This window comes from Chiloscyllium plagiosum, unplaced genomic scaffold (assembly GCF_037043375.1).
Source record: "Chiloscyllium plagiosum isolate Xiang-an unplaced genomic scaffold, Cpla_swu_hap1 HiC_scaffold_3, whole genome shotgun sequence".
NCBI classification, from domain to species: Eukaryota; Metazoa; Chordata; class Chondrichthyes; order Orectolobiformes; family Hemiscylliidae; genus Chiloscyllium; species Chiloscyllium plagiosum.
The window spans coordinates 73,331,686-73,348,262 of record NW_028270141.1 but is presented as its reverse complement, the minus strand read 5'-3'; the positions used below and the strand labels follow the sequence as shown (position 1 = coordinate 73,348,262).

General features: G+C 41.9%; 1 protein-coding gene across 1 annotated transcript in view; it reads left to right on the top strand.

Annotated features, from left to right (window-relative positions):
- Positions 1-2,959: 2,959 nt before the first annotated feature.
- The window catches only part of rspo3 (R-spondin 3), a 114,149-nt gene continuing 100,531 nt past the window's right edge, over positions 2,960-16,577 (top strand). Inside the window, exon 1 of the mRNA XM_043683857.2 lies at positions 2,960-4,073. Coding sequence (XP_043539792.1) covers positions 3,977-4,073 — 97 coding nt within the window. The 5' untranslated portion in view covers positions 2,960-3,976. The remainder of the gene's footprint in view (positions 4,074-16,577) is intronic.

The following is a 16,577-nucleotide window of genomic DNA, read 5'->3' as shown; positions in this document are numbered from 1 at the left end:
ATGACAATATCAGGACATCGTGAAATATACTACAATTATATTATGGGTATGTTGAAGTTATTAGGACTAGGATTAAAAAGAAAATCTGATTTTTTTTCCTTTATTCCTTCATGGGATGAGGGCATTTCTAACCAGACAGCATTTATTGCCCAACCCTAATTGCCCAGAGGACAGTTAAGAGTCAACCACATTCCCGTGGATCTGGAGTCACATGCAGACCAGACCAGGTAAGGATGGCAGTTTCTTTCCCTAAAGGAAACTAGTGAATCAGGTGGGTCTTTCATGACAATTGACAATGGATTCATGGTCACCATTACTCTGAATATCATATATTTTTATTGAATTCAAATTCCACCACCTACTGTGGCAGAATTTGAACCACAGTCCCCAGACATTATCTGGATCTCTGGGTTGACAATCCAACAATAATGCCACTAGACTTTCACCTGCCCCTACCCCCGGCCCCCACTTTCAATGTCCCACAATTTAATTGTAAATTGGAACATTCTAAAATATTTCTGAATTTTGAGGGAGAAGAAACAAAGTTAACCCATTTTATAGTTGCAGCTGATTTCAACACATAAGTTAGGCACTATTGTCTAAACAATGCAAATATGAAAATGTTACTCTGCCTTAAAAGTTTTCAATGCAGCAAAGAAGTTAAATATATGGGTGGCATTTACATAAATTTAGAATTTTAACTTGCAATTATAGTTACAATGTTGTTTAACAGCAAAATGAAATTTGAATGAATTTGCCTTCTTCCATAACATGAGAAAGAAGCAGTGAATTTAGGCAAAATACAGCTGTACACTCTCTAACTGGAAAGCTCACCACCAAAGCCTTACTTGATTTTGGATTTTTGCTGGATTCTGGGTTGGGCACTGAGGGTTGTGAGTGTTTTGGGCCAATCTGGGTCAGGTGAGGTCAAGGGTCACTTGTCCATTGGGAAAAAGCTAGCACACAACTGGCAAAATAGATAACAGGTCTGGCATCATTCAGTGCCTGGATGAACTGCTCAGGTAAGTTCATTTTAATTGAGCATTTCTTTTAAAAAAAAAAGAGATGTTCTAAAATTGCCCAGTTTTCAGAGAACTTCAGACTTTGGACAGCTGGTTTTGAGACACTGTCTGTAAGTTAAAACAGTTTTTTTTCTTGAATATATAACATGCATCCACAACCAAGCAAAGAACTCATTTAATCTAAAATCTTTCAAACAGAAATGTTTCTTGACTCTAGTGGATAAAGTCAAGACTTTCTTCTTATGGGTTGTCCAGAAAGAGGTGGCATAGCATTAAAATTAAAGCAATGTAGTTGGAATTGAGACTTGGTCAGTTGAAAATTTCAAAATTGAGATTGTCAAATTGTCATTGAGTAAAGTTATTAAGAGTGTCAGACGTAAGGATCATGTTTGGAGTTAAGCTAAATATCAGCGACAATCTAAATGAATGGTGGAACAGACTCAAGGGGCTGAATGGTCTACAGTTCTATGTTCCACTGGGAATCTTCTTTGATTGGTTGTGTCTATGAAGAGACTTTTGACGACATTATTCCAACATAACATTATTTGTGGTAATGATAGGAGTCATTTCCTTAGTTGGTAAGTTGTGGGACTGATAATTATCCACAGTGAAAATTAAGATACGTACATGAATATATTACCTTTTTTAAAAAAAAACAGGATACCTTAAATCGTTGGAAAGTTGAGCCAAAACAATGCAAAAAAAATGCCTGAAAATTGCAGCAGGTCAGGCAGCATCAGTGGAGAGAGAAGCTTGCCATTTCAGGCCTGAGGAAAAGTTAACAATCTGAAATATTAACTAACGTACCTCCCTCTCCGCAGATGCTGTCTGGCCTGCTGAGTTTTCTCAGTATTTTCTGTTTTCTACCGTGTAACTCTACAGACTCCGACAAAACCCAATTGTGACACAGTTGCTTTCACTTGTGTAAAAGCGTGCTCCCTGCATCCATAACGAGTTGGCGTTGTGCTGCCACTGGTCAATCAGCAAGCAATGGTTGTACAAGAGCAAAATACAGGCACCATGGATACTGAGAAACTGATATTTTTTAAAAGCACATAGAAAATGCTGGAAATACGCAGCCGATCTGGTAGCATATGCAAACCAATGGATGGCCTTTCCTTATTAACATCCAGGCTGCATTGACTGACTGGGCTGAGATTCTTCCTACGCGCGAGTTTCTGGGCGCACTTCAAGCTCGGCTCACGCCTTTCCTGGGCTGCACAAACTTTCTTTTTTCACAAATCCGTTGTAAAATTTTAGAAAATGTCAGTGATAGCCAACTATGTTGCTGCATTTTTCCGGCTGATTTATTTTATTTTGCTGGAACTGCAATCAAACGCTGACTTCATGAATCCCGTTACATGTTCTTAACTAGCAAATTTAAAAAAAAGCTATACGAAGTTTTTTTTATGTATTTCGAACTACAAAGACGGAGGATGTGCAGTTTGCATTGAAAGCGATTCCCACAGTATTGCAATTTTAATAGGATTATCCCTGGCTTCCTTATTCCTGAATGAGCAACTGTTCCTGATATTTGGATAGCCCTGTTCGGTATTGCTGTTTCACTAATTCGCATGGAATAAAACATGATTTCTCAAAATGATGTAAGCCTGAAGGCTGGAGCGCTTTCTTCACATATCGCTATCACTCGCTCAGCTTGTGAGTTGGTAGAGGAATCGCTCTGTCGGTCATATCGCGCCCACTGCATTAGGATTAATGGCACGGACTTAAATGTAATTGGAATCCGATATAAAAAAAATCTATCACATAACCTCGGAAAGAGGCCGTCTCCCGTTAGCTGATGTTTGCGCTGTTTGAGAAAGTTAAGCGAAATGGGCAGAGAAATGACTTTATATAGCCTTCCAGCAGAAGGGGGCGAGGCCAGACCATATTTACTGAAAAAAAAGACAAGTATATTAGACAGAGCCCGATGCTGCCTTGTGGAGATTGTATTCGCCAGGCTCACGTCATTTGATCTGCTCAGGGCTGTTCTCCTCAGTCATATCGCCCTCAAGAGTGCGACCAACCTCAGCGCGGCTGCTCTGCGAGAAAGCTTCGCGTTCCTGTCCGTCCCCAGCTCGACAGACGCTTCACACCTCCCTCCGCTCGTTGGACGGAAAGCGGCTGCAATTAACCTGAAGCCATCGAGCGGTTAGCAGCAATGCCTGCCGAAGCTCCGAGGATGGTTCCCACCACAGCGTGAGACCGAGCAAGGCCGGCAATCCCCCGCAAGTGGCCAGCTATCGCAGTCATACTGGAGAGAGTTTGGATTGCAATACTAACTGCGGGGGAAAAGTCTGAAGATATTTTATCTTGATTTTTGTTTAAGTGTAAAGGGAAATGGCACTAAACCAAATCTGATATTAAAAAAATTGAAAGGCTTATTAAACTCGTCGTTTAAAAAAAAAGTAATGCTATAACCTTTCAGTTAGACTGTTCACCTAACCTTTTTAATTCTGTGATTTAAAGATCTAAATGAACTGCAATCAGATAGCTAGAAAATTATTTCGGAAAGAATTACCCGAGTAAAACATTGGCATTTGTTCAGATTGTTGAGCAGTGGATGGCTGTGAAGGTGTTAAATGTGACAGTTATTGACCGGAGACGGCAGAGCAGATGTTGACGGGACCTGGTCTGGGGCTATCCAAGGCGTTTCTTGTTAAAAAGGTGAAACCCCAGCACTCCGAGTTCTATGAGGAGGCTTCCAACACACTTGGCTGCAAGATGTTACTTACAACTCGGGCCAGTCATTCCAGGGCCCTACCTCAGATCTGTAGACACGCTGTAGCACTATAGATCTGGTAAGGCTGCCTCCACTGTTTTTTTCTTTGCTGCATTCACATCGATAACCAGAACTTGATTTTGAGGAGCCGAGGATATCCCGGAGATTCTCCCCAAGTGAGCTCCGAGTCACTGCTGTAGCTGCTTTTAGGAGACATCACCCGCAGGTTACTATGCAATTTCGACTGATTTCTGTGGTTCTAATTTTATTAAACTGTATGGAATACATTGGCAGCCAAAACGCCTCAAGAGGAAGGCGGCACAGACGAAGTAAGTTTGAATTTTTTTTAAAAAATGATGTTACACCTGTTTACATTTCCAAATACCGATACATTTTTGTTTCCTCTCCCCCCCCCCCCCCCCCCCTGTCGTCTGTATCTTTGGTTTCCTTTTACGTTTGGTCATTTAAATTCTGATTGTGGCTGTAGCAAAGTGCTTGGTGTTGGCGGGGAGGGGGTTGGTGTGAAGGGGGAGAGTGGACTTCAGTTAACTTTTCTGTCAGTCGGCTCCTCAGACCGATGCTTGAAGGTAGTATTGGCCGTAATAAGAGGGATGCAGTGATCTACAAAATCAGCCTCGGTGTCTGGTTGCCGCGGTCTAACCTCGGACATTTGCTGAGTTTAGTGAGGCGTTATAACAAGCACACGAAAAACTTCGTCCCGGAGGAAGGGGAGTTGCTGTCATTTCAAACGGCAGCTATCCGCTAGTCTCGTCCAGGTCGCTTTTAACACTGGGAAGACAGTGAGCCGTTGTCAAGGCTGGGTCTGAGTCTGTTTCTTTGCTGCTTGTAAGAACTTAGATTTAAAAATATTGTGCAAAGAATAGCAGAAATTCAACCACTGAAGGAGGCGAAGTACTGTGCGTGTGTTTGCTTTCTTATCTTTTATTAACTAAAGAGAGCAGGATATTTTGGATTTCCGCGGAGGGGGGTAGACTGACTAACGTGCCGGCATACCTATGCATGGGGGAGCATTGCTGGTTGATAGGACAATACACTTCGCTATCAGCATCTATTCTCACCCGCCAGTGTTTTGAAAAATGTGTAGGTCAAGGGTACGGGTAATCAGGTCACCAAAGGGAGGTCAGTAAGTGCATATTCCTCTATCGGATGGTGCTGTGCAGCTGAGAGCGCTTTTGTACTTGACACTTTGCTTATCGCCCAGAGATCGCGGTGCTAATGTGCTGCTTCAGTTTGACTGCAGAAGTATTCCAGTACTTCGCCTCTTTGGTCAACTACATGTAATCTGAAACTTACTGACAGACGTTCCTCGTAGCTCTCACTCCTTAGCGCCATGTAGGAACTGAAATAAGAGATCACATATGCATTGCCATAAAGATACTAGGAAGTGCTGGGTATGTTTATTTTCTTCCAGATAAATAACCATCACACGCCATCCCTAAGAAACGAATTAAACATCAGCATAATGCGTGTTCAATGAGATAAGAAAAAGCGACAGATTTTGGGGATGATTAATACATTTTAAGGAAGATTTAATATATTTATATGGGCTCGATGGTTAGCACTGCTGCCTCACAGCGCCAGGCACCCGGGTTCGATTCTAGCCTCGGGCGACTGAATGTGTGAAGTTTGCACATCCTCCCGGTGTTTGTGTGGATCTCCTGCGGGTGCTCCGGTTTCCTCCCACAAAGATGTGCAGGCCATGCGACATTGCCCAGAATGTTCAGGGATGCGTAGGTTAGGTGCATTAGTCAGGGGTAAAATAGGGTAGGGTGGGATATTCTTGGGAGGGTCGGTGTGGACTTGTTGGGTCTAATGGCCTGTTTCCACACTGTAGGGATTCTATGAAATATGAAAAGCGTTTCCAATACTCTACAAATGAATGTGTATCTTTACGGGCCCCTGCTGTTTGCAGATGTCCAAAAAACATCAAGTGTGTGGTTTTCATACCAAATCTTATTGAAGTGTAAGGACAAAGACGGTTCCTTCACAATTCAGTCGACACCAGCCATCACAGCCTGTCTGAGAGCGTCCTTATGAAAGTTTCCATCTCCTGCATGCTCCGATGAAGAGTCATCCGGACTCGAAGCCTTAGTTTCCTCTCTCTCCATGGATGCTGCCTGACCCGCTGTGATCTCCAGCATTTGTTGTTTTCAGTACAGATTCCAGCATCAGCAGTCATTTGCTCCTACATTATGATTATGCCCACCCCACTTTCGCGGGGAAAAAAAATCCTTGAGCGTCCTTGAGGACGGAAGGAAAGAGAATTGTAAAACAACCCGAGCTCAAAGGATGAAGCGATCTATAGGGTTCAGCCCTGCCCCATACTCACACATTGATTTCAAGTAACAAGATAATCCATCCGGTATACTCTCAATGGCTGGATTCCATACCACTGATCCTTTTTTCTTTGTTTGCAAGTCACTGCTTCGAGAATCATAGAAACAATAATGCTAGTCACCAAATAGCTTAACATGGTGAAATTCTCGCTTCGGAGTCCCAGTAACTCTCCCAAAACGCGCCAGGCCAGGGCACTCGCTGCAAGATCATCTCGACATCTTCTGTTTTCGGCTGAACCGGTTTCACTTTGGGTAACTGAGAAAAACAAGGCGCCCTAACGCTGAGAGAAGCTCTTGGAAGCAACTATCGCACCATTTCTAAACCTGGAACTTGAGAGCCTGGAATGAAGAAGGAAGAAAGTCATTCTACAGCTTTCAAGTCCCGACACAGAATTAGCCCGCGAGTCGGAAATGGGGGATTGCGTTTGGAGTTGGATGGGTCGCGCTGTTGTGGGAAAGTGACAAGAGTCCTGTCAGCGTGGGAGCAGGAACTCAGCGCAGGGACAAAACACTGAGCACTGAACCATCAGTAAGTTAGAAAATGAGAGGGGACTCAGAACGAGCAACAAGTCTAGAGTCTTGCTCGATTAATGGCACCAAACCAGAAATTGTTGGAAAAGCTCAGCAGGTCTGGCAGCATCTGTGGAGAGAAATCAGAGTTAACGTTTCAGGTCCACGTTCAGAATACAAGAAGATGGCACTTTGGCCAAAAACTTTTTTAACCACCGTACGTTTGGGAATTCAGCCTTCATAATTTTTTTTTGTATTTTACGAAAGTCCCAATGAAACTTTTGGTTGGAGCTTTCGAGGTGAAAGGGCGCATTTTGTTTTCTGCCATTTCTTCAACCGCCTCGGTAACATCGTGAGAGTCAAACTCTTGTCTGTGGACTCCTGTGGCACCAGCATTACAACGGGATCAGCGCCTGATGGACGGGGCCAGGCTCTCGACTCACACATCTAACATACTGTTACTGAGTTCGAGCATTCCCCACCCAGATGCTTTCCAACATTACTGCTGCTAACTGGGGAGTCTCCGGGAAAATTCCGACCCAGAGTAAAATATCAGCTTACTGCCCACAGATTCGTTATACTAAAAACTCGGTTGGGAATACCTCCACTTTTTGATCAGCGTGGAATCTCATTATATAGATCTCTATATAACAAGCCTTGCAAATGAACACCTATTGCGACATCTTGTGTTGTAAAATATTATTTCTAAGTCTACTTACGCCACTGCTGAAAATAGAGTTTATTGTCTTCCGCATGTGCAATTTTAATAATTCCCGAGCTACAGTGTTAGAAAAGAATTAGTTTATGGTAATTATGTTGAAGGCAGTATGACAACAACTGCATTTTTTGCTGACACCACTCTATAATAATCTCACCTGACGGGACATTGCAACTTGGGAAAAGGCAATAAGGATAGCAAAAGCCTGCAGATGTTAGGGCAAATAATGCTTTGTTTCCAATGCAGCTAATCTTGATCGTATTACAGGCTTAGCTGCAATGCCAACATTTTCAAGAAATTTTGAAAATGCAAACGCATCCTGACCATTCGACAGCCAGTTTAATGTAATGCGTAGACCACTTTTGAAACTGAATATTAATTTATGAAGAAAAAAAAAGATTTGAGAGTCAGATGTTGGATTTCATCTCTTGTTTCTAGATAGCGTGGTCCCTTTGTCGTCGTCCCTTTCTTGCTGATGTTTTCGCGAGTGTAGCATGTTATTGTGTAAGATAAGGGAGCCGACGTCGCTAATAAATAAGTTAACGTTAAAGCTCTGCGGAGAGAGGCTGGTCTGAAAGGTTTTAATGTTCAGGTAATAACACAGAAGAAAGAACTCGCGTCTCCCTTTTTTTTAAAAAGAAAATTGGGTTTATTTTCTAAACCAATTTGAAACAGGATTAAAAAGAACGTGATGGATAATTTGAACCCAGTGAGCTCCAGGCATCTCCTTTACTTATCCCGGCAGCTGGAGAGGGCGGGGGACCAACTCCGTGAAATTCCGTGCTCCCAAATCTCTCGATCTAATCATATGTGTTTACTGGCGGGAGATCGCTCACCAGAAACCGGTCTGCGCTCGGAATGATTTCGATTGAAGACTCGGGGACATTTGCGGGATTCTTTGAGAAAACGATTAGTGACGAAATTAATACAAAAGAAAGCACCCGCCGAACGGACTGAGTTGTGACAACAGTTTGGATGTTAGCATAGCTATTTAATGACTTTATCAGAATTGAATTGGATAAGGATTTCCCCCAGTCCATGGCAACAATAATGAATGTTGTAGATTAAGTTTTGGCAGAAGTGTTGGTGAATGTGAATAAAATGACCGTACCGGCTTCTGAATGATGGCATTCAACAGAGACTAGCCTGTGGGCAAATATTTTTTTAAAAGTCCTCAATGACCGAAAACCTTGTCGAGAGGAAATCGTTTCCAATCCCATTGGATTTCCCCGACACCGAGACGATGAGAGGACACATTAACGTTACAGCTGAGCTTCCATTATCTTCAAAGCACCGCGAAGTGAGAGAGTTACAGAGAGCTCCCAGTCCGTGAAGGTGTGCCCCAGCAGTAAAACCAACAACTCGGTTAAAAAACAATCGGAGATTTGGCTGTACCATCAGATGACTCTATATGAGTGTGTGGGAGGAGCCGATTGTAAATGTTGAACGAATTGAAAAGCGAGGAGCGAAACCAGTCTGAAAACCTTGTGGAATGATGTGCTCTTGAAACTAGAACATTTGTCAGGATTGGTGCCGCAACTGGTGATCCAGTTAAAAATGACTCGTGGTGACTGTTGTATGAGGAAGGCTTATCTGGGGCTTTTCAGAACGGCTCATATAGTCCGAGATGTAACAGCCTCGGGAAGGTGAAACTAACTTTCAGAATCTTTTTTCTGCAGCGGATGTCGTGGTTGGGCCTGTCTAACGGATGTCCTTAGTGACTCTAATGTTCTTTGGTTGCAATGACGAACATTTCTAATGTTTGGAAATCACTCCCCAGAGTCCAGTTCACGATGGGAACACATTTGAGCTTTTACAATTGAGCGCTGATGGCAGACCAGTGATAGAAGTCCTGTAACAAAAATAAATTTAGCCAAATTCATTTGATTCTAAAAGGTTTAGTCCACAATTATTCACTAGCACTGTTATTAACCCAAAGCCAACAAGAGCACTGTCAGGATATCATGAATCTGTGGATTAATAAACATAGTGACAATGTTGAAAGCCCCAGTCAGTGGTCTGTAGGATACCTCTATGTCAGTTCCGTACATCCGGTTTGGTAATTTTACAGAATCATTATACATAGGCAATGCGGTTCGACCCATTCATTTGAAAGGCCTGTTGTTTTTAGTTTAGCTTAGAGTGGTATTGTTTCATATGTTAACTTGTTAACAGTTCAGATGACATTACTTAAAATTCAGACATGATTAAAATATTAATTGCTATTCGTGGTTCAGCGTAAAATTATGACTCATCACCTACCCTTTCCCAAATAGATTTTCGCGTGGGAAATGTTAGTCTTTTCACAAGCCAGCGGTTGCTATACGTTGCGTTGTTGCCTGTTTGTGCAGCGTGATGACCCACTTATTGCTTCCAAAGACACTCTGGGCGATAAAAGTGATTTATAGCGTTCCCCTTGGAGCCCCAGAGATGGCGGGGTCCAAACACAACAACAGCTCCTATTACAAAAACAACATTGGAGATTTTTTTTTCTGCACGGGCAGGATAGTGTCGTTTTCTGGTTCTGCGGCTTAAGTCGACAGGAAGGGATAAGAATTATTTTATTTGCTATTTTTCAATGACTAACCTGCAGAAATCAATATCGGAATGTTTGAGAGTGCAAGAGAGGCATATGAGGATAATTTTCATTCTTACAGGTTGGTTCTGGTGCAATAAATCTTTGGTAACATACTGGAAGATAAATATTTGTCCTCATTAATAATCCAAGTATGGTTGCTGGTTTGAACCACTGCAGCGCGTGCAAGAACCATACTGCTTCCAGTTTTAAGATGAACCCATGAAAAGTGTAACTCTTTCATCAGCCACAGACAACTGGATTCTGGAGATCAAGCTCCCAAAGATTTAAAAAAGGGACCTCTAACCTCACTCCTTCCCATCCCTTATACTGTCGGATTGCTTTAACCCAGGTGAATCTCAGCACATGGTTCTTCCCAGGCTCACAGTAAAGCAAGGCAGATGATCAGGGTTTTCCCCGGTTAATGCGCATTTAAATGCCCGGCGATTATGAGCAACATGTTTTTAAGATGTGACTTGTGCTTACATTTGGTCCCTGTAGTGAAAGCACGTGGTGGATCGAGTTGTAACAGTTCAGCTGCTTTCCTAAACAGCCTCTGCACCTCGTTTGAAACTGGGCGGTATGAGTTTACTGTGACTGCACAGTCATGAAGCCACAATGATACCACGCTGCTTTTGGGATCGCTCAAACACGTCACTGTGCGGAGCGTTCTCCTGCAGAGGGGATGCTGCCTCTGCGCTCTTTTAAAACATAATGCTTAACGAAAATGGTGAGAGGTGGGCAGCACCACAATCGGCTCTTTAAATGCACTGCAAGTTAGCACACTGGTACACCCGCACAGACTCCTGCAAAGCTGCCTCTGGTCTGGGGCGAAAGTTAGTTCTGAGTTGATCGGAAACAATCGACGGCCCCTCCTCCTCAACCTGGGACCTGCCTAAACCTCATGAAGAAACACTGAGCGAAGTTTAGTACCCATCTTTTGATCTGTAGCAGCTAAATGGGCGTACGTTTCTCACATTTCACCTCCGTTAGCTCTTCATTCAATACAAAGGTGGCAGTCTAGCTGCAAGGCGGATCCAGATCTGGAGCCCACTAAAGCTGAGCAGCGTGAGACCTCTGCAGGAGGCCACTGCATATTGCCTGAGCTGAGCACTTGGCAACGACGAACTCCAATCTGTTGTGAATCCAGGTCAAAACAAAAGTGCTGAGGCAGTTGGCCGAATACCCTGGACAGCTGGAAGATTCGTACTCATGTAGTTCGATGGCTGGTCTCTAATTCACAAAAAAAATGACTTCATATTAAAAGGCAACCCGGGAAGCAAACGTTTGTGTGTGGGAGAGAACTCTTTGCGATCGACACTATTATAAGAATACGGTACAATACGACGGAGTTTATTTTTATGCCAGTTCTCTCACCGTTGACATACCCCTGAGCTACCTGAAGTGCTGTTCAGATGACAGGGTATTGGCCATGCAGAAACCCCTTTGTGGTCTCAGTTTGTGGAATGTGATGATCAGCCATTCAAATATGATAGGAAGTGACACTTTTCCTAATTTCCCTTCCATTTCCCCAGTAGTTATTTTGCGAATTGCTTCATGCCCATCTCAACTTAAATGAGTTTCTTTACACTTACATTCAAGATTTTTCCAAAACTCCATATCAGTTCAACAATTTTTAGTTTTCTGTCCCTAACCACCTTGTCTTTACCATGGATGCCCAGTCTCTGGACCCTGACACCCCTCACCATATGGCTCAGAGTCCTTCTCTTGTGTCTTAAAGAGAAGTGTAAGCCACTATTGTTTCTGCTCCCTCCACTGCCTGGTGCGACTTGTTTTCTTTACTAAACAAAGTTTCCTTTAACTTGACTCACTTCTTCCAAATGAAAGGGAATCCTGATGGGCCCCAATTACATTTATCTTCCTGTAGGATGAGTAGAACGCTCCTTGTTCCAGTCCAACTCATTCCCATTCTCCTAAATGGTTTTCTGATGCATTGATGACCTTTCCTTGGAATTGGAAAAAAATATCAATTTTGTTTGTAACCTTCACCCTTCTCTCACCTTTACATAGTCCATTTCTAATAGTTCTCTTCATTCCACAATCTCTGTCTTAATTTCTGAGGTAACTGCCTATAAAATTCACTACCAACTCACTGACTCCCACAGTTATCTCATCTACACTTCCTTACATTCTGCTTCCTGTAAAGAGCTCAATTCCATTCTCCTTGTTTGTATGTTTCCACCACATTTGCTTCAATGATTTTACCTTCCACAACAGTGCTTCTGACGTTCCTGAACTAAGGATTTTAATGGTCCTCATTAATATCTAACACTTTACCTTCTCCCTCCTAATTGTCCAAGACTAGAGACCCCTTCTGGGTGAACCTACTATTTATTAATACTTCTTCCAATGAATTGTTTCAATGATTTGTGGTTCAAAATAAAATATTCTCTACAATGGGGAGACTAAACACAGATTAGGTGACCACTTTGCAGTGGTCTGCTCACTGTGCAAGTGTAATTCCAACTCACCCATTGCTTGTCATTTCAAATACATGGTCTTGCTCTCACGCACATATTTCTGCCCTTTGCTTGTTAGAGGATTGCTGTGAATCTCAATGGAAATTTGAAACAGCACCATCACAATAGTGATAAAATGTGGTCTATTGATTTTTAAATTCCACCATTTGATTTTAATACCACGGACTGAAATGATTTCAAAAGGGGAAAATACCAACTTGAAATGGCTGCAGTAATCACTTGACTACAGCGCTTATGCCTGAAACGTCAACTTTCCTGTTCCTCGGATGCTGCCTGACCTGCTGTGTTTATCCAGTGCCATGCTTTTGAACTCTGATTTCCAGCATCTGCAGTCCTCACTTTCTCCTGCTACAGGTCAAGCCAAACTTCATAAGACTATCATTAAACAAGAAGTAGTCTGGACTGAAATTAACATTGTTATCAAAAGAGACCGAAATCAGTCAGGCATGAAAAAACTGTATCATTTGTTTGATCCATACCTATATGAAAATTTTACATGTTGGAGATTTTGAAAACAAAACTCATCTACAATTATCCAGCTTGAAGACAATAAAACCAGACACAGGAATACACTAATGATCTGTATTTCAAGGAATTACTTTGGCAAAACAAGGGTGATAAATTTGTGACTGGAACTGGAGAAGGTTCTTTCTTCTCTCTCTTGGCTCGCTCAGGAAGGACAAGGCCTGGTGACAAAACAAATTGAAGAAATATCCAAACATTGACAATTCAAAGACATCTGCAATATTCATGTCTGCCATTGATCTAGAACATCCCTAACTAACAACAGTTTCAGTTTGAAACTCAACACCTCAAGAGCACCCTCAGGATTTTAGACTGCATATTATTTTATCCTCTTTTTCGTATTTGACATTAATCCCTTTTAATTTTGAGTGCGTGTGTATCTGTGTGCGTGCATGAGTGTGTGTGTGTGCGCGTGCACACGCGTGCATGCTTGATGTTAAATTTTTATTTTTCTCAGTACTGGCAAGTAATAAAATAGCTCTTACTCCTTATCATTTCTGGTGAAATTAATTGGGGTGAAGTATAGCTATATGCTAAAACTCATCTAAAAGATTTTGTTGCAGCTGACAAAGGAGGTTAAAAAGAGGAGAGCCAGTTCACCCCTTCTCACCTGATTGTAACTCATTTTCATATAGGCACTTCACTGCATCTGGATTCAACATTGCTTTAAACAACTTCAGACCATGAAATGTGTCCTCCATGTTGACTCTTTGCAAAGTGCCAGAGTGTATTCTGTTTTCATGTCTTTGTTTTTACATAGACTTTACCATTATTCTGCCACTAACATTAAATCTGTATCTATGCTTTTGTTCCTTTACTACAATTATCACCACTCCCTTTGCGTTTTGCTCCATGACGTCTTTGTTTTTTTTTCCTCTTTTGCCCTCTAATTTATGCTGGATATTCCCTTTTGTTCTACCTCTCCCTTCCACAATCAACTGCACAAAACCCATTACTGGTTTACTTCCCTTCAATTCTGAAGAAGAGCCATACTGGACTCAAAATATGAACTCTTTCTCTCTCCAATGGTGTTGCCAGGCCTGTTGAAATTTTCCCAACCTTTTCCGTTTAAAGATTGACTTTGGGCAACCTACGGCTGAAGGTTCTGTGGCCCCAATTTTGAGATACCAGAGGAAGTCATAGAGGTGGGTATAATTACAACATTTAAAAGGCTGGACAGGTATATGATATGGAAGGGTTTAGAGGGATGTAGGCAAAATGTAGGCAAATGGGACAAGTTCAGTTTAGGAAACTTGGTCGGCAAAGATGAAGGGTCTGTTTCCATGCTGTATGATTCCATGACTCCTTGTGGACAAACCCTGACTGGACTGCTAATCAGCACTAAAATAAACAAAATGGAAGACTCGGCTCCATTAGGATGAAGGGAATATTCTTTCTGTGGTTTAGGTGTGATCGCAGTTGTTGCCCTGTCCATCGCGCATGTAGCCACCAGCCCTGAGGGAGGCTGCCTGCATTGAGCACATAGAGAGAGCAACTCTATGAGCAAGGCTAAAAAAGTCTAATTGGGATCATAATCAGTGTATTTGGCTACCTGATTCTGTTCTATTGGCAGCCAACCAAATTCCCAGCCTGCCCTGGGAAACATCCCCAGTGGCAGAAACACATCAGTAAGTTGCCTGATCTCCTCCAATTATCTGGCTTCATCATATGTAATTTCATCATCAAGGGACCAGGCAAATTCAACCCTAAGTATTAATTGATAATAAAGCTGAAATATAAACATTGATTTTGTGGTAATACTTGTGCCACAAGCATAGTTAATATTTAATTGCTGTCTTTTTTAAAAAAAGTCCTTTAATGTAGATTTCCATGGTTTCTCTTAAACTATAATACTGAAACTCAGGCATATTGCTTGCATCTTTCAGTGTGGCTGGTGGCTGATAGACTTGATATGTTGTTATTTGGCTATCTCTAATATATAAATATTTAATAGTTAATGAGTGACTTCAAGAAAATATCGATAGTGATGTCTGAGTTCTGACCGTATATCCTATTCATCAGCAAGAATGCCAAACATCCGCCTCCATAACCCATTGTTGCCCCAGCTCCAGTCATCTGCCATGTTGTTGATATTGCTAGAACAGAATACTACAAGCTCATTAGGTCAGCCTCTCACCTTGCCCCCTCCATTAATTGACATCATAAAAAAATCAGCCCACATTCGAAGTCCCACGAAGTCCTGTGAACCCATTATCCCCGTGCTCACAGACCTACATTGGCTCTTGGTTCATCAAAGCTTCAATTTTAAATTCTTCCACTTTCAATCACTCCTGAGCCTCACCCCTTAATATCCCTACAATGTCCTCCTACAAATCTTTGAGATCACCAATTCCAGCCTCTTGTACATCTCTAACTTTCATTGCCCCATCTTTGGTGGCTGTGAAGTCTTCTGGTTCTCACAGTATAGATATAGATAATTACACTTTTGATTCAAAATGTTGGAACACTATCAGGCATATTGCTTGCATCTTTCAGTGTGGCTGGTGGCTGATAGACTTGATATGTTGTTATTTGGCACAAGACTGTAATGCAGCAGAAAAAACACGGCAACCCTAATGTAAATTCTAAGAACAACTAGTCTCTTTTTATGAATAACACAATAATATAACAATCTAACCATATTTTTATAGTGCTAAATTCTAGAAATTCTTCCTTCTTCTCTAATTCCCTCCCCATTTTCAGGATGCCTTTTTCTTTGATTAAGTAAAACATATTTCTTTGACAAAACTTCTGATTACCTGCTTTATTATATAATATGGCTAAGTACTAATCTTTGATATTGCTGTTCTGAAGCATTTTGATACATGGTTCTATATTAAATATGACACATGAATGCAAGTTGCTGTTGTTGTTCATGACCTGTATTCAATGCTTGGCAATGAACTCTTAAATGTAAAAATTAAATCAAACATTTACCTATACAATTGGAAGGAAAAAATAGCAACAGACATTGGAAATCTTAGGCAAAAGTAAGGGCTGCAGATGCTGGGGGTCAGAGTGGTGTTGTAAAAGCACAGCAGGTCAGGCAGCATCCGAGGAGCAGGAAAATCTTAGATTCAGTGGTAAACATACGCAACCAATGGAAAGCAGTTAACAACAGCACCAACAGGAAGTTGAACTTTGCAACCAGTACAGTAGAATACAAAGCATGATCATTTTGTACAGAGCTTAAATCGGATTATACCTTGAGAACAGATAATTGTTCTCAAAACCAATGAAATAGATCAAAGCTCTGCTGTCTTACCACATACAGTTGTGACTGATTATGGACAGTTAAGTAACCAACAGAAGGAGGAGGATCAATAAACATCCCCATTCTCAATGTTGATGGAATCCAACATGTGAGTGCAAAAGCCAAGACAGCAATCATCTTCAGCCAAAATTGACAAATAGTTATCTCTGGAAATGTGTTGCTGGAAAAGCGCAGCAGGTCAGACAGCATCCAGGGAACAGGAGAATCGACGTTTCGGGCATAAGCCCTTCTTCAGGCTTATGCCCGAAACGTCGATTCTCCTGTTCCCTGGATGCTGTCTGACCTGCTGCGCTTTTCAAGCAACACATTTCCAGCTCTGATCTCCAACATCTGCAGACCTCACTTTCTCCTCAAATAGTTATCTCTGTCAGCT